The sequence below is a fragment of the Microcebus murinus genome, chromosome 15, assembly GCF_040939455.1.
Source record: "Microcebus murinus isolate Inina chromosome 15, M.murinus_Inina_mat1.0, whole genome shotgun sequence".
Taxonomy (NCBI): domain Eukaryota; kingdom Metazoa; phylum Chordata; class Mammalia; order Primates; family Cheirogaleidae; genus Microcebus; species Microcebus murinus.
In genome coordinates, this window is record NC_134118.1 from 35,019,064 (window position 1) to 35,043,983 (window position 24,920).

General features: G+C 36.3%; 1 protein-coding gene across 1 annotated transcript; it reads right to left on the reverse strand.

Moving 5' to 3' along the window:
- Positions 1-8,980: 8,980 nt before the first annotated feature.
- On the reverse strand, positions 8,981-19,575 carry FGB (fibrinogen beta chain). Its single transcript, XM_012783642.3, has 9 exons — positions 19,437-19,575; positions 19,187-19,207; positions 16,049-16,240; positions 15,370-15,553; positions 13,256-13,483; positions 12,226-12,339; positions 11,738-11,863; positions 11,237-11,522; positions 8,981-10,646 (listed from the first exon to the last, which is right to left on the reverse strand). The coding sequence occupies exons 1-9, from the start codon at positions 19,512-19,514 to the stop codon at positions 10,415-10,417; spliced, it is 1,461 nt and encodes a 486-aa protein (XP_012639096.2). The 5' UTR covers positions 19,515-19,575; the 3' UTR covers positions 8,981-10,414.
- Positions 19,576-24,920: the final 5,345 nt, after the last annotated feature.

Sequence of the window (24,920 nt, forward strand, 5' to 3'; positions counted from 1 at the left end):
AAAAGTATTTCAAAAACAAATATAATTCTCACATTGATAAACAATCCTCCCAGAATTGATTTGGCTTTATATTTCTACCAATCATAAACTATATTCTGTAATACACAAGATATTATTAAAAATAACTCATTACTTTGAAAGCAGCTCAGTGCAAATGAATCACATATGAACCCCAGTGTTCTTGTATTTCCTTATGTGGAATTGAAAATCCTTAATATGAATAAGTGATTCATTCATTGGACAAACGGATAAGAACTTCTTCAGGATTAAAAGAAGCTTCATTTCTTTCAGACATCAGAACTCCATCTATCTCTGTGCCCACCACACTCATAATTCACATATATGCCTTCACAGACTTTTGAGTTGAGACCAGAAAATATTTTGTTTTAGAGGAGCACACTACCTAGGAACAGAATTGGGTCCCAGAACAAAAGTGGCCAGGAAGGGCCATTTGTATCTAATGTATTTTGAAGATTTTGAGTTTATCAAAGGATTAGATAAACCTCTTTTCATTTAATAAGCAGTACCCAATATTAGCGGAATCGTGGTAGTGGAAGATTGTTTGGTTATGAGAAAAGACATCAGACATCTCTTTTCTATTTTACCTTATCTTTAACCTATTTTTCTACTTTCCTTCTTCTGAAATTAAATATTAATTCAGCTTCTCTGATTCTCATTCATTCAGAAGCCCATTTCCTCTTGATTTTCATGTAATTACCACTCTCCTGAAATTTCTTTCCCTAAGTCAATAATAATTTCATAAGTCTAAATTTAAAGTGCTGCATTCAAGCCTCTTACTTGACCTCTTTTAAACATCTGCTACTATTTTGCACCCATCCCGCTTCTTGGATCTGTCTTCTCCTCTTGGTTTCTGGTATATTGCTTCCTTCTTTTTCAGTCTTTTGAACTGGTAATTTCTTCTCAGACCTTAAATATAAAAGGTTTCTCATTACAATACCATTAGTACTGGTCTGTATTAGTTAGAATTAGATTCGGTACATGTGTCTTCAACAAGGCAGAAAGTTATTTTTTGTTCGCAGAAAAGTCTTCAGGAAGCCCTCATCCTAATAAAAGGCTTCTACCCTCCCGTTCATCTCATGGTCAGACATCGTGTCCTTTGGCAGTCTGGAAGAAGGAGGACAGACAGAAGCAGAAAGGAATATCTTCTCCTTTTAAGAAACTTTCTTGGATGTTCCATATAGTATTTCCACCTATATCGTATCAGCCAGAACTAGTCACATAGATAAACCTAGTTGCAGGAGAGGCTGAGACATTGACCTTTAGCCTGGGTACAAATTTATCCTAACTAAAATTAGGATTCTACTAATAAGGAGGAGAAGGAGTATAGATATTGAGGTCTGCAATCCCCAGTCTTGGCCAAACCATGTGCTCTCACTCCACAAAGAGTATCCTTTCTTTTTGGTTGATCTGACAATCACCATAGCTTCAACTACCATCAATACCTTGAGGCAGGAGAAAGACGTCAAGGTTAAGTTAAAACTTTTTAGCTTTGCACATAAACTGTTTCACAAATCGGTCCATTTTCAACGTGTGCCATTATTCATTCTACATGTCATTGACACTGAATTTCTCACTGGCACTGGAAAACCAGGTCCTTTAATGATTCTACACCTTTTCATATGCTACCTAGAAGACACCATTCCTCCCTTTAAAAATGGCTTAAATAATACTACTTCTATGAGTCTTTTTCTAATGCCCACCATAGAAAGAATTGAATCGTCCTATGGGCCCTCACAGTTTTTGTTCATATCTCAAAAATAGCATAGTCTGTCCCCACTTCTAACATGCTTATGTTATTGTAGCACTAGATTGTGAATTCCTTTGGGTCACAGCTCATTTATGTAGTGTGTCCTGTCCTACATAAGAATCTCTCACCCACTCCAAGATAATACAGACAAGTTTTAAATGGTTCCTTAAATATTTTTGTGGTTTTTGAAATTTTATATTTCATATTCAATTAATCTAGAATTTATTTTAATATGTTATGAAGAAAGTCTACTTTGGTTTTCTTGTGGATGGATAGCAGGTTATACCAGGATCATTTATTAAATAAAGAATTCTTTGTCCATAGAGTGAAAATGTCAATTTTTTAATAAAATTTCCTTTGGATATCTATATAGACTCTCTTCTATGCTTATACCTCCTTTCTCATATTTAAAGAATAGCTTTTGGATGAAGTGTGAAATATTCTTACTCTTATCCCCCACATTTTTTCTTTTAGTCTGGAAAAATTGTTCTTTTAATATTTTTAACTCTAGGGGCTACTTAGAAAAGTCTTTCTTAATCTCTAATTTTCTTTTCTTTCTTTCTTTCTTTCTTTCTTTCTTTCTTTCTTTCTTTCTTTCTTTCTTTCTTTCTTTCTTTGTTTTGTTTTTTTTGTTGTTGTTTTTTTTTTTGAGACAGAGTCTCACTTTGTTGCCCAGGCTAGAGTGAGTGCCGTGGCGTCAGCCTAGCTCACAACAACCTCAAACTCCTGGGCTCAAGCGATCCTTCTACCTCAGCCTCCTGAGTATCTGGGACTACAGGCATGCGCCACCATGCCCCGCTAATTTTTCCTATATTTATTAGTTGGCTAATTAATTTCTTTCTATTTATAGTAGAGACGGGGTCTTGCTCTTGCTCAGGCTGGTTTCCAACTCCTGACCTTGAGCGATCTTCCCACCTCAGCCTCCCAGAGTGCTAGGATTACAGGTGTGAGCCACTGTGCCCCGACCAATCTCTAATTTTCTTATTTTCAAACCCAATTAGTTACTTTTTTAGGAGGTTAGAGTGAGTCATTTTTTAATTATTAATTTTCAAGTATTTTATAAATTTTGTTAGTTTAACCAACTATTTCATCCTATTTTAGAATTTTTAAGGTTTTCTTTGTGGATCAGTGCAGATAAATTTTTACAAATATTTTATGGGCAAAAATAATGGGTATTTTCATATTTATAGGTTATAATATTCTATGCCAGGCTTATTGATGGTATTATTTAAATATTTTGTATCTTTTCCTATTTTATGTAATTGAGCTATCAGATTCTGAAATACATATGTGTCTTTATAGTTATATACACATACATGTTTGTATGTGTGTGTCTGTGTGTATATGTTAATAGTAAGATCTTACTCTATGGTTTTGTGTGTGTGTGTGATCTCTGAGTGTTAGGAATTTTGTATGGTCACCTCCTTCATTATCTAATGCATGCAAGTTTATGACTATTGTGTCTTCTGTATGGATTGTATTTTTTTTTTTTTTTTTTTTTTTTTTTTTTTTTTTTTTTTTTTGAGACAGAGTCTCGCTTTGTTGCCCAGGCTAGAGTGAGTGCCATGGCGTCAGCCTAGCTCACAGCAACCTCAAACTCCTGGGCTCGAGTGATCCTTCTGCCTCAGCCTCCCGGGTAGCTGGGACTACAGGCATGCGCCACCATGCCCGGCTAATTTTTATATATATATCAGTTGGCCAATTAATTTCTTTCTATTTTTATAGTAGAGACGGGGTCTCGCTCTTGCTCAGGCTGGTTTCGAACTCCTGACCTTGAGCAATCCGCCCGCCTCGGCCTCCCAAGAGCTAGGATTACAGGCGTGAGCCACAGCGCCCGGCCTGGATTGTATTTTTTATCATTACATAATGTCCCTCTTTTTCCTGTTTTCTTTTTTTGGAATCGAATTTCACCTTGTCAAATATAAATGTTGCCATCACTCCTGATTTCCTTTGCTTTGCATTTGCCTAGATATCTTGACATGTCATTTTATTTTCAGTATTTTTATCACTTTGTTTAGGAAATTTTCCTGAAATAATAGATGAATTTTTTTTTTTTTTTTGAGACAGAGTTTCGTTTTGTTGCCTAGGCTAGAGTGAGTGCCATGGCGTCAGCCTAGCTCACAGCAACCTCAATCTCCTGGGCTCAAGGGATCCTTCTGTCTCAGCCTCCCAAGTAGCTGGGACTACAGGCATGCACCACCATGCCCGGCTAATTTTTTCTATATATATTAGTTGGCCAATTAGTTTCTTTCTATTTATAGTAGAGACAGGGTCTCGCTCTTGCTCAGGCTGGTTTTGAACTCCTGACCTCGAGCAATCCACCCGCCTCGGCCTCCCAGAGAGCTAGGATTACAGGCGTGAGCCACCGCGCCCGGCCAATAGATGAATTTTTAAACACAATTTTATTTTATGTGTACTTTTTTATTTTATTGTTGTTTCTCCTTTCCTTAAGTCTTGCATGTCCCTTTATTTTCAAAGTGTCTTTTTCACTTTATTTAGAAGATTTTCTTATAAATAATAGATGAGTATTTTTTAAAACTCAATTTATTTTACATTATTTTTAAAAATATTATTGTGTCGTCTTTTCTTAACTTCTCCTCACTTATTGAGGATGTCCTTTCTCACTTAATCTATAAGTTCTATTTAGGTTATCCATTTCAAAATCGTCCTTAGATGAATGAATGAATGAATGAGTGAATGAACAAAATAAATATGAACATTAAAATTTGGCCAAGAAAGTACATGATTTTAAATATCTCTGCTAGAGAGAAAAACATTAAATTGGGGATTTTGATCCTGAGTCAGGAATACAAAAACACCTCATTGTATTTTAATTTCACATCTAGGTAAACCAATCTCCATCTTTGAGCCCAAAGCTGTCTTTGATGTTCTCCTTTTGTAGGCCACAGTACACCAAGAAAATCTCTTCATTAATTGTTCCTTTCTTAAGTGCAGGAACTGTATTGTATATCCAGTATTTCCCACAGGGTCTACCGCATAATAATGACCTAATAAATTTTTGTGAGTTAAGGAATCTAAGTGTTAAAAGGAACTTTTAAGGTCATCTATTTCAACTTCCTACAGAATGCATAAATTCCTTCTGTATCTGGTGATCTATAATCACTAAGTTAGTTAAGATCAATTTTTGTTAAAAGATATTATTTACATTTTCATTCAAGTATTGTGCTTACATACATACTTTCAGCTTCTGGAAACCATTTAGAAAAGAATTAAGAGTTTCACAAAAGCATAATGAGGACACATTTAATTGATAATCAATGATTGCTACAGTTCCTTTAATAAAGGTGAGAACATTTTATGAATTGACTTTTCATAAAGACAGTAGTAGTTTAAGGAGGTTAAAGAATGTGATGAAAAGGAATGCACCTGAGGATGAAGCTCATGGTGCTCTTCTACAGGCTCTACCTAAGTTCCACACATCATTTTTTATTCATTCTGGGATAGTGTCACTGTGGTTCATAAATAAACATGAGATTATTATATATACCATTTGTTTTTCATTATTTTCCCAGTGGTGTTACTGATCTAATTATACTCTGTCATAGGTTCCCCAACAAAATGAAATACATTTCCAAGTTAGTTAGCTGATGCTAGGTGAATCAGAACAAGAAGACCCATCAGCCAAGTTCACCAATCTCAAATCATGTCTAGAAAATCCTAAAAGAAAATGACATAATATCAATGTAAGTACATGCAAGATATAAAAATCATGAATTAAATCCCTTTTATAGCCAAACAACATTTACTATTTGCTGAAACAGCTTGAGAGCAGCGACATTTAGATTTTGGTAGCCATTGAAATAATACAAGTCACTTGTAGGTAATGAAATTTACACAGAAGCCATTTCTGAGATATCTTGTATTTTATGTATTTATTTATGCATCTATTAACTCATTGCTTCTTTTTAACAGAATTCCAAATACTGTATAAATCTCATTTATAGAGAAAAATGCTTAAATAATTGGGGATAAAGGCAGGAAGGCCTTAAACATCACTGAGGGGAGTAGCATGGTGAAGAATTTGCACCTAGGGAGGAAACTCCAGTTAATTCTCAAACAAGAGCTGAACATTATGTCTTCCATTTCCACATAGTAAAGTCAACAATTCAGATCACAGAGGCAAGAAAACTTAAGAGAGCCTGCCAAGTTTGAGCTGAAAAGTATTCAGTCACTAACCAGTGGTATCCCCATTCACCAGCTCATGGCTTAAAGTGGGTACGTGATGATTGCAACAGAGGACTCTGGAAAATATTTGCTAACTTTGCTTTGTCTAAATCCCCAATAGGTCTATGACCTCAAGGTTGCATGCCTACATTAGCCGTTGCAAAACTGCATTAAAGCGTCTCCTTTGGAGAGATAAAGCAAATGAAGCAAACAGTTCGTAAAGCTAGGGGAAGGGCAGAGAGGTATTCATTAAACTTTTTGCAATTACCCTGTAGAGCTGAAACTTTTCAAAATAAAAGTTGGGGAGCGGTGAGAAATAAATATAATTCAGTCAAACAGCAAACAAAAAAATATATTGCCTATTGATCACATCTTGGTTGGGAGGAAAGAGTCCAGTGGTTAATATTGGTACTAGTTAAGATTATTTGCTTAAGCATATGACTCTTCCAGTGTAACACTTAGGAATTAAAATATTTGAATTAATATGGAATAATACTATGTTCCTGATTGTTATCCTACATAAATAATTATTAATAATTTGTATAAAAGATGATTTTGCTAATAGGAAATTGAGGAAAGGACATGGATAGGCCATTCACAAAAGAAGATAGTCAAATGGTCATTAAACATTTTTAAGACTCTTACTTGTACTAGTAATTAAAGATATGAAAGGTAATTTTCAATATTTTAATCATAATATTCCACATTAGTGAGAGAGAAGAAAAGTGACGAACACGTGATTCTGTCCATCAGAGGTAAATTGACACAGTCTTTCTGGAGAGTTATTTGGCACTCTCTCTCTCTCTCTCCCTATATATACATATATATATATATATTTTTTTTGAATCTTTAAAATGCTAAAACCTTTTATTCCCTCCAGAAATTCTGCTTCTAGTAATTTATACTAGAAATAAATATAAATATATGTATAATATATAAATACCATTATAAAACATATAATATATAAGTACCATTATAAAATAAGTGTATATTATGAATAATATATAATATATTATATAATATATAAAAAAGGTTTATGAAGAATCATGTTGATTTTAGTATTCTTTTTAATAGAGAAAAGTCAGAAAAACTGTGAAATGACAGAGACTTGTTTAAATTCCCATGATGGAATATTGCATGGCCATAAAAAAATGTAAAAATATTACAAAAAAATAATATTACAGAAAAAAATTAAATAGTAGGAAAACTTTCTGTGATATAATGTGAAAAATTCAGGTACTAAAACATGTACAGGAGAACAAGAAAAACATAAACCAAGATATCAGCTGCTCCACTGTTTGTGTTGAAATTTTCAGTGGTCCTAATTTTTTCCATATTTCCCAAAATGTCTACAAATAATATGGCTACTTTCATTGCTCAAAATCACAATTAATGTTTTAAAAATACATATAAATGACTCCATGTTCTATGTGTATCCATAACTATGTACCAACTCATTGCTACTTGGTGCAGAGTTGTACACCAGGGGAAGTTCAAGCAGGACCATCACATTACATGCAATAGTGAGGGAGAGAATGGAACTCAAAAATCAAAGTTTCAGCTCTGTGTACAAATGATAGGTAGCATCCGTAATGTTTTTCTATTCTTCAAAAGAACTTAAAGTTCAACCTAGAGAATCACCTGAGACTGAGAAGCAGCATAGCAGAAACAGTTGTTCTAGCATTTGGTGACATGTTAAACCCAAGTCCAGTCTTAACCATAGGCAATGGTCTCCTATGAAGTCATGATCATTTCAAGGATGATTATTTGCTCAAAATACTGCCTCATAGCCACCATATGAGTGAGAAAAGCTGCTAGATAAGAAAGATAAAGGGAGTCTCAGATAAATACCAATGTATCCTCTACCAGTAATTCCAAAATCTAGCCAGTGATCAGAAACTCTTGGGGATATTTACTTAAAAACAGAGATGGTGCCGGTGCGGTGGCTCACGCCTGTAATCCTAGCACTCTGGGAGGCCTAGGCGGGTGGATCACTCAAGGTCAGGAGTTCCAAACCACCCAGAGCAAGAGCAAGACCCCATCTCTACTAAAAATAGAAAGAAATTAATTAGCCAACTAAAAATATATAGAAAAAATTAGCCGGGCATGGTGGCACATGCCTGTAGTCCCAGCTACTTGGGAGGCTGAGGCAGAAGGATTGCTGGTGCCCAGGAGTTTGAGGTTGCTGTGAGCTAGGCTGAAGCTCGGGCAACAGAGTGAGACTCTGTCTCAAATAAATAAATAAAGAGATGCTTAGGCTGTTTCCATATGGAAACGCTGATACAATAAATCTGAGTTAGTACCAAGAAATCTGTATTTTATAAAGGAAGCCTACAAGTTAGACGATCAGCATATAGGATATTAAATGTGCAATGGTTAAACAGAAATGTCGGCTGAGCTAGTGCAGCTGGTAGGTTTCATATCACCCATAGTTTTGCCCTTGTAAGGAATCTGTGCTTGCTTAAAAGACACTTCCTAAGCTACACTGGTTAGATGTTGCCCTTGGTTCCTAAATGCAGAGGAACAATGAGAAATTGTATAGAAGGGCTTGACCATTGTGTACAAATATCTCTTTGAGATTCTGATTTCAATTCTTTTGGATATATACCCAGAAGTGAGATTGCTGATCCCTATGATAATTCTATTCTTTAATTTTTTGAAGAACCTTCACACTGTTTTCCATAGGAGCTGCATCATTTTACATTCCCACCAACAGTGTACAAGGGTACAGCCTGCTTTCACTTATACAAGGTATCTAAAATAGTCAAACTAATTGAAAAGCAAAATAAAATGGTGGTTGCCAGGGGATAGGAGAAAGGGAGAAAAGGGGATACAGTTATATTTATACTTGTTGAATAAGTTCTAGAGATCTGCTATACAACACAGTGCCTATAGTTAACAATATGGTATTGCGCACTTAAAAAATTTTTAAGAGAGTAGAGCTCATATTAAATGTTCATACCACACACATATGCACACACACACACACACACACACACAAAATAAAACAAACAGATACAAGGAAACTTTGGGAAGTGATGGATATTTTTAATACCTTGATTGTGCTGATGGTATAATGGGTATATTTATATGAACTAACTCATAAAATTCTGTATGTTAAACATGTACATAGTTTTTTAAAATATCAATTATACTCAATAAAGCTGCTGAAAAATATTTTAAGAGGGCCTGACCTGTGCTGGAGTGGCAAAGAAATTCATTGTGACAAAAAGGAGGTCTATAGTGAAGGGAGCAGGAGGTGGTACTTGGACCATTTTCACCTTTAACTAAGAAAAAAAAAATGGATCTAAGGAATTTGGATATAGATTATAAGGAGCTAACATTAATCAGGGAAGTGACTTGGCCACAGTTTTCCATTTTTAGGACAATATATGTCATGGCAGAGCAATAGGTGAATATTCTGACCCTGGTGGGTCAGAATTTGTGGCAGGGAAACCAGGTAAAAGGTGATGTTGAATTTGATGAGGAATTAAGAGAGTGGCAGCATCTCTAAGGCAGAATTTAATAACCTTTGCTTAGATGCAAAGATTAAGAGGATGAGCTTTAGGACAGTGAGTTCCATGAAAACGAGTGGCAATGATGACACATTAGGGAAGGAGGACCTAGGCTCGTAGGGTTGCCCAGGGCAGTTGGAGTGAAGAAATGTTGAGATGATATACCCATTTCATGGGAAGAAGTAGAAAGAACAGAAAACCCAATTCTACTTTTGTTCTGGTGTGATGATGTAAAAAATAAAAACATGGTTGAGGGCAAGAGTAGTCCTAGTTTCCATGGACAACTGGCAAATTCTGCTTCCTACTTCACTATTTCCCTGAAAAACACCTGGTGACGACTTGATCCTGAATGTCCTTTTGGAATCTCTGATCCCAATGTCTGCTGGCTTTTCCATGATACAGAGTAAAATTTTAAATCTTCAAATGTTTAAGGACAGTTTATTTGATATGTGGTTGTGCATACTTCTCTTTTCTTACAAAGCCTAACTTATTGGCCAAGTGGATCACAAAATAAGGAAACATTAACTTATTGCAACAGAGACTGGTTTAATTAATAAATCCTTTTGAAAGCTTTCTGTCATAGATCTTACATAAATAAATAGAATTTTAAACTTGGACTTTTAAACATCAATTTTGAAACTACACAGATAGAAGGCCTCTTTTCCTAATTTGAAACTTTTCACAATCAACTAGAATTGAAATTATGAACACTGACTGTGTTCATAACCACTATCCTTTTAGATACTTCTTGGTAAGCAAGATAAATCAAGAGTACAAAAGAAAATTGTGTGCTATTTTTAATGTCATTTAACCTATACCTTTTCCAAAAAGTCACACAACCATTTGAGAGTTTTAGAGGGATATCACGTATGAAAGAAAATTCCAATAACATAATGTACAAAAATGTTGTCACATATAGAAGAGTAAAAATCTACATTTTGGGGGTCTATTGCTGTGGGAAGAAGGGCCTGATCTTCATACTCATCTTCTTCATTGAATACCATGACCCCTTCCAATTCATCCATACTATGCCATCGTCTGTGCCGTGCTTTGCCATGTCCCAGGTGTACTGTCCATCCCAGTAGTATCTGCCATTTGGATTGGATGCGTGACATCTATTATACCACCATCCACCACCGTCCTCTTTAGAACACTGTTTTCTGGGATCTGAAGTTAGCCTGAAAGGAAATGTATTTGGGGTTATTAGAAACAGCACTGCAGTAGTCAAGCTATTTCTTTGCAGAGGACCCTCAGAAGAGTGCCACACTCGGCCACGCACGTGACTCTTTCCCTTGGATTCTGTATGCAGAGTCACACTTAATGCACTAAAGGCCCTCTCTGCCCCATAGCAAGAAAGGGAGAGAACTGGGCCTATGTGGCCAATTCTTTTAAGGGTTACACTAGTTACTTTATACTGAAATGACAGTCTTTAGATCCCTTTGTATTAGAGAGTGCTAGGAAACAGAACGAAGGTTTTAATATACCCATTACTGACATATTGATATTTGTCTAAACGCCCATCACTCACATAGTAACTCTTGGCAGTTGTGTGACTTTGGGCAAGTCACCCTCTCTAAACCTCATCTGTAAAATGAGACTAACAATATCTACGTCACAGTTGAAGTGCTTTAGAACAAGATACAGAAAATGCTTAGTACTGTGACTGACAGTGCCCACCCCCAAAGGTAGTTATTGATAATATTAGCTATTAATGGTCCTGAGCATTAATACCGGTGGGGACTTTTAAAGCTAAGAGGGCAACACCTACCAGCCGTCGTTGTCTCTGTCGTACGTGCTGAAGAACATGCCGTTGTGGATGGTCATGGTTCTGTTCTCTCCCACCAGTTGAGAAGCTCCCTCCATGAGGGCGTTGCCGGCCGTGCCTTTATATTTGCTCACGGAGAGCTGGTACTTGTTGGCCTCATTCTGCACGGTGAATCCCCCGTACTGAGCTCTCACCTTATCTCCTTTCCAGTCCTCCATTTCGATCAAAAGCTCTGTGGGTCCCATCATGGTAAGCTGGCTGATTTTATCATTTCCAAGCCAATACTCACCTAAAGGAAAAATAAAATAAAATCTCACCAAAAATAAAATCTCTAGAAACCAAAAGCTGCCGCCTTTCTTATGTTAGCTTTCACATTTTTGTCATTAAACCCCTCTTAACTGCCTACAACCTGAAAACAGCCTTCCAACATTGTATATTTTCTTAATGGAAAAAACAATCCCATTTTAAATAGAATGATTTTATTTTGTACTCGGCAGTTTTTACCTGGTAGGCCACAGTATTTTTTGCTATCTTCATTGGTTGCAATATTTCCAAATCCTTGTTTATATGGGTCCCATTTCCTGCCAAAGTCAACACTACCATCTTGACGGTTTTGAATTACTGTCCATCCTTTGGTTGACAGAAACAAAAATGGCACATATTAACCAACCACAAATAATGTCGCTCTGAAAAGAATGTCTGGATCCCCTGTCTTTTCCAGTCATTTTATGCCTACCTATATTTGGTGCTATAAAATAGATATAATACGTAAATAAATATGGGAGGAAAACTCCCATAATCTTTGGAAACTGCAAGTGCATTAGCTTACCCCAAGTTGTGAATCATAGATATTTTAAAACTTTTTAAATATTGGATTGGATTCCAAATCAAATGACTCATTATTGGTTATGGTAGAGCTAGGTCTTGTTTCCTGGCACTTGTGGTATCAGAATAATTACAGAATGATAGGCCAACAACTATCAGATGCTTACCTCCATTATCTGTGTTCATATCACAGTATACTCTATATGGTTTGCCAGAACTGACAGGTTGAATGAGATACATTTCAGATGTTTCACCTCCTTTCCTGATAATTTCCTCACATTCTGCAAACAAAAGATAACATGTCATGTTCAGGGGCCTATGAAATCATTACTTGGTCTTAAGTCCCCAATTCTTTAAGGTAACTGATTATATAGGTTACTGAAGAATATTTTATTATGGACATTAATAATAATACTATAGAAATTGATCTTCCTTTTACTGAAAATAAAATTTAGTTTTGAGGAGTTCAATCTGCCAAGAGGATGTAAAAAGCCCTGCTCCACCTTTTGTGTGCTGGGATATCCATAAACCGCTAGAACACACGAGATGGAAAAACTCCTACATCTGTCCATGGTCCTGACATCTATTCAAGCAAGTGCGTACACGCACACATTAGCCACCCCTGGAACTACCACTGCCACTGTACTGTACTCCATCCTGCTCATCAAAACTGGCAAATGCATCAGGCCAAGCCAAAACAACCTGCTAAGGGTATCTTCATGATCTACTACAACTTCATTATGATATTGGGGAAAATCCATTCCATATTTATTTTCTTTCAGTGGTCTTATCTATTTAATTATTTATTTTCTAAGACAGAGTCTTACTCTGTTGCCCGGGCTAGAGTGCTGTGGCATCAGCCTAGCTCACAGCAACTTCAAACTCCTGAGCTCAAGCAATCCTTGTGCCTCAGCCTGCCAAGTAGCTGGAACTACAAGTTCTATGTGCCACCAAGCCCAGCTATTTTTTTCTATATATTTTTAGTTGTCCAGTCAGTTTCTTTCTATTTTTAGTAGAGACAGGGTCTCACTCTTGCTCGAGCTGGTCTTGAAGTCCTGTACTCAAACGATCCACCAGCCTCCGCTTCCCAGAGTGCTAGGATTACAGGTGTGAGCCAACACACCGGGCCCAGTGGTCTTATTTTTAGAGTGTGAATTCCTCTGGAATCCTACAGAAATATGTTTATTAACTAGTTACCTTTGCCAGACACCACAGGGACATTGCAACTGACAGTGCATGGAGTGCGGCAATATTCCATCTGAGCTGAGACATCAGTTTCTAATTTTTGTATTTTGCTTCTCAGGTTTTCCAGGATTGAACGTAGCACACGGAAGTTAGTTGGGATATTATCATTCACCGTCTCATCTATATATAATCGGTGCTTTTCCAGTTCTGAGGAATACTCATTTACTACATTTTCATTATCTGGAAAAATGAAATTATGTAGGAATCATTAGTATTTTTGCCTCATAAAACTGAATGCATTTAACTATACAAGTGTGATTTTATTTTCTGAGAATAAAGTAATAAACATTGAACTACCATCAAGCAATCCCGATAGACAGATGTATTTAGGGGAAATTATTTGGTCCATGGCATAGACAAATTCATATGTAGCCTAACTACCATAGTAGTCATTTACCATCGGTATAAACGTTAAAGATTATGTCCAGTAATAAATACAATAGGATGTTTATTTCTGTGGTAAGGAAAAAGAGGAGAAAGCAGTATTTGGACCTTCCATTTCAGAAGTTCAACATCTTATAGAGTGGACACACTTGATTTACTTCTCCGTCCCACATAAGTATAGTCATGCCTTGAAATTTGCAAGAGAGATGTCATCATTCCTTTGATTTCTTTGAAAAATGTCCAAATTTGGGTATGCTACTCACTGAGATGCCTATGCCAGGCTCACATACTAGCTGATTCCGAACCACCAAGCCAATAGCATTCAACGTTCAGATCTCAAGACTCGCATGTTAAGCATCGTTATCCATAACACTATTGAATATACCATGGGTTACTCCCTGATATTCAAAAACCTCCAATGTTACATCTATAAATGCTATACTTTTTTACTCTGTGAATATTATATTCTGAGTCATAAGTTTCTTGTATACTAAAAATTAAGAGTCAGTGAAATTTTTTACAGAAAATCATCCTTGCTGATGCTGTACTGGGAATGAGAGCTGAACAGTGCTTATCTGGCAAGTTGCAGGGAGATACCTCAAAGCGATACAAGTACATCTACCATTTGATCCAGCAATCCCACCACTGGGCACCTCCTCAAAAGATCAAATGACACTCTACGAAAAAGATACCTGCGCTCGAATGTTTACAGCAGCACAATTCACACCTGCAAAGCTGTAGAAACAGCCCAAGTGCCCATCAATTCATGAGTGGATTAATAAAATGTGGTATATGTATACCATGGAGTACTATTCAGCTTTACGAAACAATGGTGATATAGCACCTCTTGTATTTTCCTGGATAGAGCTGGAACCCATTCTACTAAGTGAAGTATCTCAAGAGTGGAAAAAGGCTGGGCTTGGTGGCTCACGCTTGTAATCCTAGCACTTTGGGAGGCCGAGGCGGGCGGATTGCTCAAGGTCAGGAGTTTGAAACCAGCCTGAGCGAGACCCCATCTCTACCAAAAATAGAAATAAATTAATTGACCAACTAAAAATATATATACAAAAAAAAAAATTAGCCGGGCATGGTGGCGCATGCCTATAGTCCCAGCTACTTGGGAGGCTGAGGTAGTAGGATCGCTGAGCCCCAGAGATTGAGGTTGCTGTGAGCCAGGCTGACACCACGGCACTCACTCTAGCCTGGGCAACAAAGTGAGACTCTGTCTCAAAAAAAAAAAAAAAAAGAGTGGAAAAACCAGCACCATATGTACTCACCAGGAAATTGGTAGTAACGGATCAACACCTAAGTGGACATATAGGAATAATATTTATCGGGTGTTGGGCAGGTGGGAGGGGGGAGGAGGGGCTGGGTTTATACAAACATAATAAGTGAGATGTGCAACATTTGGGGGATAGTCACGCTTGAAGCTCTGACTCAAGGGGAGGAGGGGGGGATGGGCAATATATGTAACCTTAACATTTATACCCCCATAATATGCTGAAAGTAAAAAAAAGTTCCTAAGCAAAGACTTTTGGGTAATCACGTGCATACTGAAAGCAGTATGAATGCTACTTAGGTTAATCTAGAAATGTTAATCTTCACAAAATCATGCATCCTCATGGCATTCTAACTTCTGATTTTATAACTGAGAATCCAACAGAAAGCACTAGGATATCTACCTTTCATTTGCTTCTGCCTCTTTTGCCACATGTCTTTTAGCAGAGACACGTGCTGAAAGGTAGAGGAGGAGGTCTGGGAAATCGAATCCATGTCGGTACGTAACTCATCAATACCGTTTTTGACTGTTCTTTCCTGTTGTACTAAAGCTTCTTGCAACTGACATCCTGTGGGACACAACACCCCCTACAAAGAAAAAATAGCAGGCATTGGATGAAGGATTTGGGTTATGAATATTTATTAAAATAGCACATAGTGAAAATTCAATGATAAGGATTAGTCAATATAAAAATTTGTTATTTTGATTTTCTTTATGTAAAACTAGAAATTCTAGAGTCATCATCATACTCTCATGAAGATTAAAAACATCCCTCACCACAGAAGAAATGTTATGAGGCTACGAAAGTTTTACCGCCTGAACAAAAGAAGTGGGCAAAGTATAAACGTAAAGGTAACACTCACATATCCTAATATGTAATCTTGAGCCCAGATCAAGGAAAACAAGAAAAGAAGCCTAAACCAAAGGCCCAATAAGTTTGTGTTTTGAATTTTATTTCCAAAATAAACCAACAAAATAACAGAGATAGTAATGTGGGCCAATGAAACAGCAGGAAGCCGTGAGGAATCTAGGCTTTCTCTGCAGGACAGACCCACGACCGCTAGAAACATCAGTATACCCACCAGCTCTGGGTCAGCATGAAGACAGCCTCCAGCATCTGGGGCTTTTCTTTCCACTTTCTTTTGGGAAGCTGCTGCTTTGGCTGGACGAGCCCGATAGCCACCTCCAGTGATGGGATCTGGGGCAGGTCTCAGGCTGAGAGGCTCTTCTCTGTTCTTGTCAAGGGGTCGATGACCACGGGCAGCAACAAACACCTACAAAGAACCAGGTAGAATTAAAATGCAGTGTTACAGAAGATTTGAGATGTAACTATTCCAACACCCTCATTTTACAATTGAGGTTATCACAAGCCCGATGATTTGCTTAAGGTCTATCCGGTGGCTAGGTGTTGGTGGTCAATCATTGCTTATTCATCAAAAACCGTAGGAGACCAATGGCACATAAAGTTATTGTGCAGTGTAGTTTTTAAGAAGAGAGCTTAAGACAAAGCTGCATCCAATTAGAATAGTAATGACCTCAGATTTCTGAAACCTATACATTGGAATACACAGAAGTATAAAGAATCTTCACTATCAAGAAGAATGAAACTTGGATTACCAAATTCCTACAATTGTTGGTAATCATTTCCCCTCTTTCAATTTTTGTGAATCAAAGATTAGGCTAACTCCTATATAATCATATTTAAGAGACAATAAAGATTTAATGAAAGTGAATTTTACTTGGAATTTATTTGTAATAAGACAATTTTGGATCCTAATAAAGTACTCTGGACCAGACTGCTTGAGTTCAGATCTTTTTTTTTTTTTTTTTTTTTTTTTTTTTTTTGAGACAGAGTCTCGCTTTGTTGTCCAGGCTAGAGTGAGTGCCGTGGCGTCAGCCTAGCTCACAGCAACCTCAAACTCCTGGGCTCAAGCGATCCTCCTGCCTCAGCCTCCCGAGTAGCTGGGACTACAGGCATGTGCCACCATGCCCGGCTAATTTTTTTATATATATATCAGTTGGCCAATTAATTTCTTTCTATTTTTATAGTAGAGACGGGGTCTCGCTCTTGCTCAGGCTGGTTTTGAACTCCTGACCTTGAGCAATCCGCCCGCCTCGGCCTCCCAAGAGCTAGGATTACAGGCGTGAGCCACAGCGCCCGGCCTTTTTTTTAAATTTTAAAGAGATTTATTCTGAGCCAAATTTGAGGACCATGACCTGGAGCCACTGCCAAAAGGCCTTGGGCAAGTGGACTCGTCATGACTGGGTTACAGTTTGGTTTTTATACATTTCAGAGACAGGGGTTACGGGTAAAGCCATCAATCAATACGTGGGAGGCATACATTGGTTTGACCCAAAAAAGTGGGCCATCTCGAAGCAGGGGCTTACAGGTTATAGCTAGGTTTGAGTTCAGATCTTAACCCTACCACTTAACTAGCAATAAGACTTTGGGCAAGTTACTTTATCTGCTCCCAGTTTTCTCATCTGTAAAATAGGGATAATAATTGTGTATACCAGCCTTCTAAGATTAATGTAAGAATTAAATGACTTATTGCTATGATACCCTCAGTGTAACACTTGGCACATTGTAAATGTTCCTTATTATTTTTATTGGTATCACACATAACAGACAATAGAGTTTAGGTGGCTTCTCCATGCTAATTGCACTTTTATTCTTATCGTCTATCAACAAAATTATTTGTTAAACATTCCCTTGAAATTCCCTACATGATTTCTGTATCGAACACCATGATTTTCTCATATTTAAAATAATTCTCGAGGTTTGTGCATTATGTTTAAAATTATTTGCTAACTTAAAAAATTTTACATCAAAAGATAAAGAAGTGGAAAACATGCATTGCAATATAAAAGTTTTGGCATGGATTAACTACATTATTATATGTTCTTTTTCAGCAGTTATGTCCTTAGGACCTTAATTACAAATTAACAAATGACAAGACTTGAAGCAACAACTGAGATTTCTTGTAATTTTCTGAGTCTGAAAATCATTGAATGAACTCTATTTTGAATTTTATTGTCAATTATTCATTAAGTTATAATACTATTTAACGTTATATGGGATAGGGCTAAGATTAGAACCTAGGCAGGTTGGTTCTAGATTTCCCTGCTTAACCAGTCAACCATATACATCCTTAACATGTAAATATTTGAAGGAGATATACATATTCACATTGAAGAAATGGACCCAGACAGAGCTCAACCACTCTAACACAAATTTTATGAAATGTGATTCACCTGTTTATTACAAATAAAATTATAACAGAAGAAAACTATTTACTTTTAATTTTAGAGTACCATTAGAGAGGTGGCATGGATGGTCTGGCTTTACTAGAGAAAAAGAAATTTTAATAAAACTTTAAAAAAATTATGTGGGTATTTGGGTCTATAAAGACCACTTATTGAAATAACCAAAACTAGGAGATCCATTTTGGAGCCAAAACTATTAAACTGTCCCTGTGAGGATTAGTTGGTAAGCAGGCATGTGAAAGTGCTTTGCAAAGTACTTTACAAAAATTTAATTTTACGTGTTCTTTACATTTTTCTTACCTAATGCTATTAACCAGACAATTACCTTTTTGTATGTACAATCTGATAATTAGAGCACTTACATTCTCTTCAAATTCGATAAATGAGCCAAAACAAATCACTTTATTTAAATATTATTGTGTATTCTTATTTCTAGTATGATACTACGTTATATATGTGAAATTTGTTAATAAAATTTTAATTTATTAATTACTAATTTTCCAAATGTATTTCTGTATTTTTGATAACTTCAAACTAATACCAACAAGTTAGCAAAGATAATACTTGAGGAAAAACTGTTCAACAACTAATTAGACTGAACTAATAACCGTTCCATAACCATTAATCATCATAACAATGCATACTATCTCTAAATGTTCTCATCTGAAAAAAACAATACTTCATTTTCTAACATTAAACTTGATTTAGTCTGCTTTTACATTTAGTTATAATTCACATTTATAAATAGTAATCTCAGAGTTATATATTATCCTCCTTCACCATAGAACAACTTATCTATCACAGCTTTTTTTCTTTTAAAATACCATTCTTTTATCATTTTATCATTTGTAAAATTTTCAGATTTCATCCTCTTAATCATAATAATGTGATGCTAGAACTAAATGAAAATCATAGAACTCAGGATAACAACAAGTAAGAAAAACACATCTTACATTAGCTGAGCCATCTTCACCCTGGGAAAATAAAAGTGACAAATCAGAAAACAAGAAATTATTTTGTTTTTATATAAGAAATACTATGAAACATTCTTTAAATAAAATAGTAAATCACTGAGATTAATAATTCAATTTCATAACTATGATCATTGCTAATTTCATTAAAATATTCCCAAATGATTATGATTGTTACATTTTATATTATAAACATTAGTAATAATATAGAAAGTTTTTTTAAAAGAATTACCTCATCATCGTCGTCACTCCTGACAGCTTGAGACTTAACTACAAAAATACACAATAATAGCAACGATAGATGTTTCATGGTTTCAAATTTATGGAAGTTCCAAGAAACGATCCTTTCCAAGCAGACTTAACTGAGAGATCTTCAATCCTATATATACCTAGGTCCTCTGCTAGGAATGACTTTAGAAATGGTTACCTTCCCTTGGTTAATATTTAATCTTTTGGATCACTTGTTGGCTGAACCATTTTATCACTTAAGCAACATCTTCCCAGCAAAACTTATTGACTTGTCATACAACTAATTCTTCTCTATTGGCCTAGGTTAGAAACATTAAAGTTCTTCAGTTCATTTAATTGGACAAAATGACAGGAAATTAGGACATCCCTAAAAGAGATGTGTGTGTCATTTCTGGTAAATTAATGTAGATGTCACACAAGCTCACAAAGAATGTGTGAGAAAAGAACATTTTTAATCCAAGCACAAAAAGTCTGACCTACTTACAAGGAACCCCCTAAAATTGTAACTCATTAATGACATACTATAAATGCTTATGTTTTGAGACAATCATGGAACTCTGTTTTAAAAAAGGCCATTAAAATCAAGAGTAAAGTTGTATCATCATGTATTTATCCTTTCTTTTAGACATTAATTAAAATAATAAAATAACAAATTCATGTCCTAGATGAACATCAGAAAGAAGTGTCAAGATTCCATTTTTTTTTGCTCTGAACAGCTTTCCTATTTTGTCCTTTATTAATCTAAGTTAAAATGTTCACCAAATTCTGAACATTATTAAAATAATTAGTAGGCTATAGATTCCTAAATCAAAATTGTTATTTTAGTGATTGGATACATATTTAACATTCTATTTTGTTATTACATATTTCATATTATTTATAAGAAATGCTATTTTAACATCGGTGAAGCCTTCATACATCTATTTCAATTAGTATGCTCACAGACTAAATGAAGCCCATTTGCCTTTATCATTTCCCATAAGCCACCAAATCCATCTCTCTCAGCTGTTCATTTGTTTGTTGCAATCAGGATTAACATCTCCTACGAGAATCAATAAGAAAATCAAAGTCAACAACCCACATTCCAGTAAGTGTGTTGCCTCAAAGCATTTTCTGTTTTTTCTATGCAAAGTAAAACATTCTCATTAAATTTAAGAAATTATTTTATTGGAAGGATGGCAGCTTATCTGGACTTGGATTAGGAGAGTGTTTAAACAATGCTTTGAAATAGAATCTTGATAATGGTGTGGACTCACTGAATTTCTCTCATCTCTTGGTACCATAGGTTGCATTCCCAAATTCTTTTAACTTAGATTTATAGAAACAAAATATTGAGCGTAAATTAAGAAAAATACTTGATTGAGTCTTTCCAAATTTGTGTTCCTCTTAGTAGGAGTAGGTAAATGCTACACCTTAAGATTATTTTCTTTAGTTTTAATTTTTTAAAGAGGGATACACAATCTGACAGAAAAAGAAAACATGTATGTATATATTAAAATAATATGTTAGAGTATTTCCCTTCAAAATATAACTGGGAAAATGTTTATTTTAATTATCTGGACAGGATTTTATTTTAGTGATATACAGATTCTTGCTGATTTAAAAAGAACTATCCATTAAGAAAACCATAACACATTTTTTTCTATTGAGGTAACATTCTATTGCTACATTTTCAATCACTGACATTTTATCAACTAGCAATAGAATCATCATTTAACTTCCAGAAGTTTGTAATTTTGGGGGGATTCTTCTAGCATATAATAGACCCTTGTTCAACATGAAAATAAAAGTTCCTTTCCATTCCTGCTCTGACTGGCATTCTTGCCATCCCAAGAAAGATGACAGAAAATGAGAATGTCTGTTCTGTAAGAGCAGAGACTTAACATTCATTTTACTAACAGTTCTTGAGCGCCTCCTAAGTGACAGGTAGTGTGGTAGGGGTTGGGAGTACATTGGTGAGCAAAGTAGACATAGTAGGCGTTCAATAAATGTATTAATAGAGTGAATGGGTGAACTAGCCTTCATTGATACATGCCTCTGATGCCAAACTTTGGTAATTGTTTGTCTTATTTAATTCTTGAAACCACTAAGTTCTACAGATGATGAAACTGAGGTTCAGAGAGGTTAAGTAAACTACTCAAGAGCATATAGGTAGTAAGGGTTGCTTTCAGGACTTCACCCATATCTGTCTGACCCTACAGTCCATGCCCTGTGCCCATTACACCAGATTTATGAACAGAATATAAACATTATAAAAATAATATATTTTATTTTCTTCTTGTTTGTGTGCTGTTTTGGCTTCTTTTTTTTTGGCCAGCCCATCATCTTGGGACTGTAGTATCTCAGACGGGCACACTCATTCTTAGCCCTTTCTCTCACTGATATTATATTTTCACGCTCATATGGGGAGGTGGGTGCAGACATTCATGTCTGTGTGAGAGGCATGGGCAATGTTGTAATGAGTTTCTTTAATTCTAGTTCATGTTAGATATGATTTTTTCTATAGAGTTATATACAGTTACCTTAACACTCTAAATTGCCTAATATTACAAAGTAGATGATCATGTTTTCAGAGAAGAAATATATTTGCAGAGAATCCACTTACTAAAATACTTAGAGTTTTTAGAATGTTGATGCAATTGGTGGAGGAGAAAGGGAGTACTATTTGTTCAGTTATGTTTTGAAGTCAATAGTGCAGTGTTCACGTTAGCTGATATCGTTACGTAAGTCAAGGACAGTAAATGAGTGACAGAGAAAACAGAGATAATCTGTCCTGCCAGTAGCTCTCTGGCATGAAGGGCAAAGACTTTTGGGCGCTGATTGTCAATACAGTTTGATACAATTCATGTTAGGCCCACTCCACATAGTACGAGGCAATTTAGGCTAAGCAACTATTTATAGAGCACCTACTTTGTGGCAGGTAGTACACTAGAGGCTGTGGATACTTTGGTGAAATCTTACGTGCAGAGGGAAAGACAGAAAACGAAAATTACTTGGAATAACTTGTGCTGACTTAAGACGGGGGAAATGAGGCTTCGGGACCCACCAACTTAGGGACCCAATTTCCTTCAAGGGGGAAAGGGACTTGAAAGGAAAAGGGCTTATAAACTTGAAACATTTGGTTTGAATGACTGTGTGGTCTATGTCACACACCTGGCACATAGAAGTTATTTAATGAGTGTCTGTTGAGCAAGTTTATGAATACATAAATGAGTGCATGAACAAAATGAATACTGATTCTCTTTGTCTAAATAAGCATAGGTTTTAAGATACTATACTAAGTCATTGTAGTCTCTGTGTGTGTTTTCCTTGTGTTACCCTGAGCTACAGTTTGAGAACCATTATCCAAAGGGAAATTAATACTGAAGAGCTGAACACCAGGTAGGACCAGGGCTTTTGGGGCAAGCCTGAGACCAGTGTGTTAGTGACACAAATTGGTCAGCCCTCCTCAACGGGGAAGCATACAGCAGGGAGGAAGAGTAGGAGATAGTGCTATCTCTTGTGGAAGGTCTCCCTCTATCGACTTAGAATATGTCAGTTTGCTTTTCTTATGGGAGCTGACATAGAGCATGGCTCTAAGAAATAATAGGACATTTTCTCTTTCAACGAGATGCAGATCACAAGGGCTAGAGCAAAGACAGAGCTGTTCTTCTGCCACATTGAGACTGAAACCACAAAGGTATTGGGGTTTTGTGCAGGAGCGCGGTTCCAGTGGTCCTGTCAGTATTAGGACACTCTGACCCTCTAACCACAGGTGACGAGACACTTTACCCAGGCGAGCCCTACCACACTCTCTCTTCCAATTTGATATTTGGGGAATGAGGGGAAGCAAAGAATCAGAAAGAAATCAGACCAATTGGCCCTGACATAACATTCATGGCAGCATTCGAGAGAAATCCTGCATCAGCAGAACTAACCAAGACTTCTAAACTTAATTATTTGATTCTTCACAGTTAAATCTGTGAGACACCTGATGTCCTTCCAATATTACCAGCCCCTTTTTACCTTTTTTGAGTTAGGCTGACATGGTTTCTGGGGTTTGTTGGAAAAATTGAGATCAGACTGTCTTATTTTTAAGAATAAATTGTGCATCAGAAAGAGAAGCTGTTGGGCTGAACCCAGAGATGGTGGGACGTTGCATGGGAACTCTCCTTTTAAACTGGCCCCACCCCTTTGAGGGCCGGCCCAGACTGGCCCCACCCCTTTGAGGGCCCGCCCATAAAAGCCCTAGACACCCGCCATTTGGGCGCTGATGCCATGCTGGACACTTCCGGTCTGTATGCAGACTTTTAGAATAAACTTTCTTTTCCTTCATCTTGGTCGCCTGCGGTCCTCCCTTGGCATTTCTAACAGAAGCTATATTTTCAAATAATACAATGAATCAGTAAAAGTCTTTACATACTAAGTATATGGTACCAGCAGTAAAACTCTGGGGAAAATGGGAACTTTTATTTTGGAACACTTCAGTAACATTCATTCCAAAAATCTTTCACCATTTAATAACTTTCTTTGAATTAAATTTACAAAATTTTCTGTAAAATGTGCCCAGGATCAAAGATTTAATGACATTTTTTATGAAAAGAGTTACAGCTTGATGAGAAAGCATGAGCTCTATAGAGAAAAATTGGCAAAGGATATTTACCAAAACGAAGGAAACACAACCACACGTTTGAAAAAACATTGAACGTAGATGTGAATCTAAGAAAGCCAGAAAGGTTGGTTTCTAGTAAAACGGATTTTATATTAGGGAAGGGAGAATGAGAAGCAGAAAAATCTCCACGTTCTTTCCACGTAATAAATTGGTAGGGACCAGCAGGGGAGGTTGAATGGGATGGACAAAGTGTACTATCAGGTACAGGATTTAAAATCCTCCTTCAATCCTCTGTGATTTATTTGATATTTTGATTTACTTTGCCAACTAATATTTTGTGGACTAAGTTTTTTTGGAGGTGGGGCAGGGGAGAATTGTCATCTACTTTAAGGTTAGATCAGGATGAAAATAGAAGATTCCTCTGTGGGAGAGCTGACCTCTGACTTCTGGGTTACATTTACAAAGTTTTTTTCCCTTTTGGTATCAAATAGGGTAGTTATTTTAATACAACTAACACTTATGCAGTAATTAATTCTGTGCCAGTCACTGTTCGTAATACATTATGCTTAATTCTTACAACAACCCTATTAGGTAGAGTAGTACTATTATTCCCATTTTACAGATGAGGAATTGAGGCACAAAAAGAAGCAAGTTGCCCAAGGCTGGTAACTTGCAGAGGAGTTGAACCATGGCATTCTGGCTCCAGAGTCTATACACCTCCCTACTATGACGGACAGTTTCTTCCTCTCATGCACAAAGCTGTTTGTTCTCTTTTATTAATATGTCATTCCTACCACAGCAAAATGAACACCCATGTATGTATATCTTTGCATACTTCTATGAAAAAAATATATAATATGTATATACATACATATA